At 29.3% G+C, this 2,246-nt stretch overlaps 1 protein-coding gene across 1 annotated transcript in view; it reads right to left on the bottom strand.

Moving 5' to 3' along the window:
- Positions 1 to 1,490: 1,490 nt before the first annotated feature.
- The window catches only part of LOC108693672 (coiled-coil domain-containing protein 50), a 2,589-nt gene continuing 1,833 nt past the window's right edge, over positions 1,491 to 2,246 (bottom strand). Inside the window, exon 5 of the mRNA XM_018202728.1 lies at positions 1,491 to 2,208. Within this exon, the coding sequence (XP_018058217.1) occupies positions 1,591 to 2,208 (618 nt within the window). The 3' untranslated portion in view covers positions 1,491 to 1,590. The remainder of the gene's footprint in view (positions 2,209 to 2,246) is intronic.

Genomic DNA, 2,246 nt, shown 5'->3' with positions numbered 1-2,246 from the left:
ATATAAATAATAGTATCAAATGAGAGAATCCACTCACCACAAATAATCATTATGAAAAAAGTATTACAAAAAAATTCATATATTCTAATGGAATATTGCTTGAAAAGTTATCAATAGAGATTCTTATTCTTCTGAACACAGTTCTTATATAAGTTAGTAAGTAATACATTGTACACACATATACAATAAATCTATATATCCTTTATAATGCTAGAGAATTAATAATAAATAAATTCTAAACGTTTTATAAATGTGTTATTTTGAAATTACAAGTAATTTTAAGATATTTTTTCTTTATTTTTTGAAAGGAAAATGTAACAACTGTATTTAGTAATAATTATGCATTCTCTCTTTCTAACATTTCCCTTCACGTTATAATTATGTACTTCAGTATTTTTGAAGCTTGCTTATATCATATTCCAAAATTCGAAAAATATTGCAATACATAAAACTCTTTCAATCTAGATCCTTATATAATACGTAATGTATACGCCCTTTCTTTATCAACACTTTTTAAAGGCCTGTATTAAAGTGTTATTCTTTGGCAGTATTGTTTTTTATATTCTATCTTAACTTTAAAAAAAAACTTTAAATAGTCACGATTTTAGTAAATTAAACATGTTATAGACAAATCTTGTAGTGTTGAATGATATGCATATCGGAAACGTATCAGTATGGTCATTTTATAAGAGCCAATTGAATGAAAACGTGAGATTCTCTTCGTATTCAACCGTAATCATTTAAATAATACAGAATAATTTAATTTAAAGCAAAATTTTATAATTTTCAATCTTTTGTCATAATCTATTTATGCATTTAAAAAATTACATTCTGTATATCTGATCTATTTACGTGAATTAACATTTTATGATAAATTCATATTTGATTAATATTTGTACACTGTTGCACGATTTTTTCGTCTTATATCAATGCATAAAGTTGAAAAATATATATTATATTGTTTTCTGATTGTCTAAGATATTCTTTTGTTTTTATTTATACTAAAAATGTCAAAAGTTTGAAATGAGAAGCATTAATATTTAAAAAATATACTAGTGTCTTTATATATATTTTACAACAGGGATGACAAGTAACGCGTTATTTTTCATTCTTGCTTCATATACAATATTATCAGAGATCAATACATCAGTTATCAAAAAATGTAAAACGAAAACGAGGACGCTACAATCTGTTCATTCGAATATTAGCAATTATAATTATTGCTAAATAATTCGTTAATGGTTAAGGCTCTTAGATTTTTTAAATGCCCTTTAAAAGGCACATTAAACTTTGTGTAATGTATGGCAGTATATTGATTTACATTATCATATAATTTATGGCAATATATCTTATCAATACAAAGAAAAATAATCGTAAAATCTTAAAATTGATACAGATATTTTGCGAAAGTAAATATATATACTATATATATAAAATAAATGTATTATTAATATTACTCAATACGTAACAAAATTGCATCTCTGGGTAGATCTTAGAAATGAATACTGCTTGTTAATTTATGTCATCGTTTGATGACAATAAAAAAAAAATTTTTATAAAAAATATTAATCTCTCTCAGCTTTATGTTTTTTACTGATGCTTACATCCATCTTTAACTCGCCGCTTGTGCTTCTCCTCTTGCACATTAGACGGTGATTGAGCTTGATTTCGTCGCTGGCCTTGAATCGGCATGTAACACGGTATATCATCTGCCATTAGCTCTTGTGGTGGCGTCGGTAAAACATAAGTGGGGCTTATTGTGCTGCTCGAGCTGCTCGAAAAAGTACCTCTATGCACACTGTAAGTAGGATCGATAATGGCTGCAACATTTGTCACTTCTCGCACATTGTCGGGGCTGTCTAACGTATGGATTTCCTCAGGATCCGAATAATGAGAATAATTGGCAGGATAACGGGTTCGATTCTTGTTTGACAAGGTCTTCAAGTCCAGTCTGTCTGGTCTTTGAGGTCGTTCTGTGAGATCCTGTTCATCAGCCTGTTGTTGCTGTTGTTGCAGACGTTCCCGTTCTAGTTTCTTTTGTTTCGCCCTTTCTCGCGCTTTACGAGCCTTTGCACGCTCCTTATCCTGAAGCATTCGTGCCAATTCAGCATCTTGCGCCTCCATCGCTAATTTTTGATCCAACATAAATTGCTCATCTTCCGGATCGTCGTGATTTTCTTCTTCTTTTTGTAGCTTTTTTGCCAGTTCCTATCATACAACAAAGTTTAACATTTATATTTTTATGC

Source organism: Atta colombica, unplaced genomic scaffold (genome assembly GCF_001594045.1).
Source record: "Atta colombica isolate Treedump-2 unplaced genomic scaffold, Acol1.0 scaffold96, whole genome shotgun sequence".
In the NCBI taxonomy this organism is placed as follows: domain Eukaryota; kingdom Metazoa; phylum Arthropoda; class Insecta; order Hymenoptera; family Formicidae; genus Atta; species Atta colombica.
This window is presented reverse-complemented; position numbering and strand designations above follow the sequence as displayed.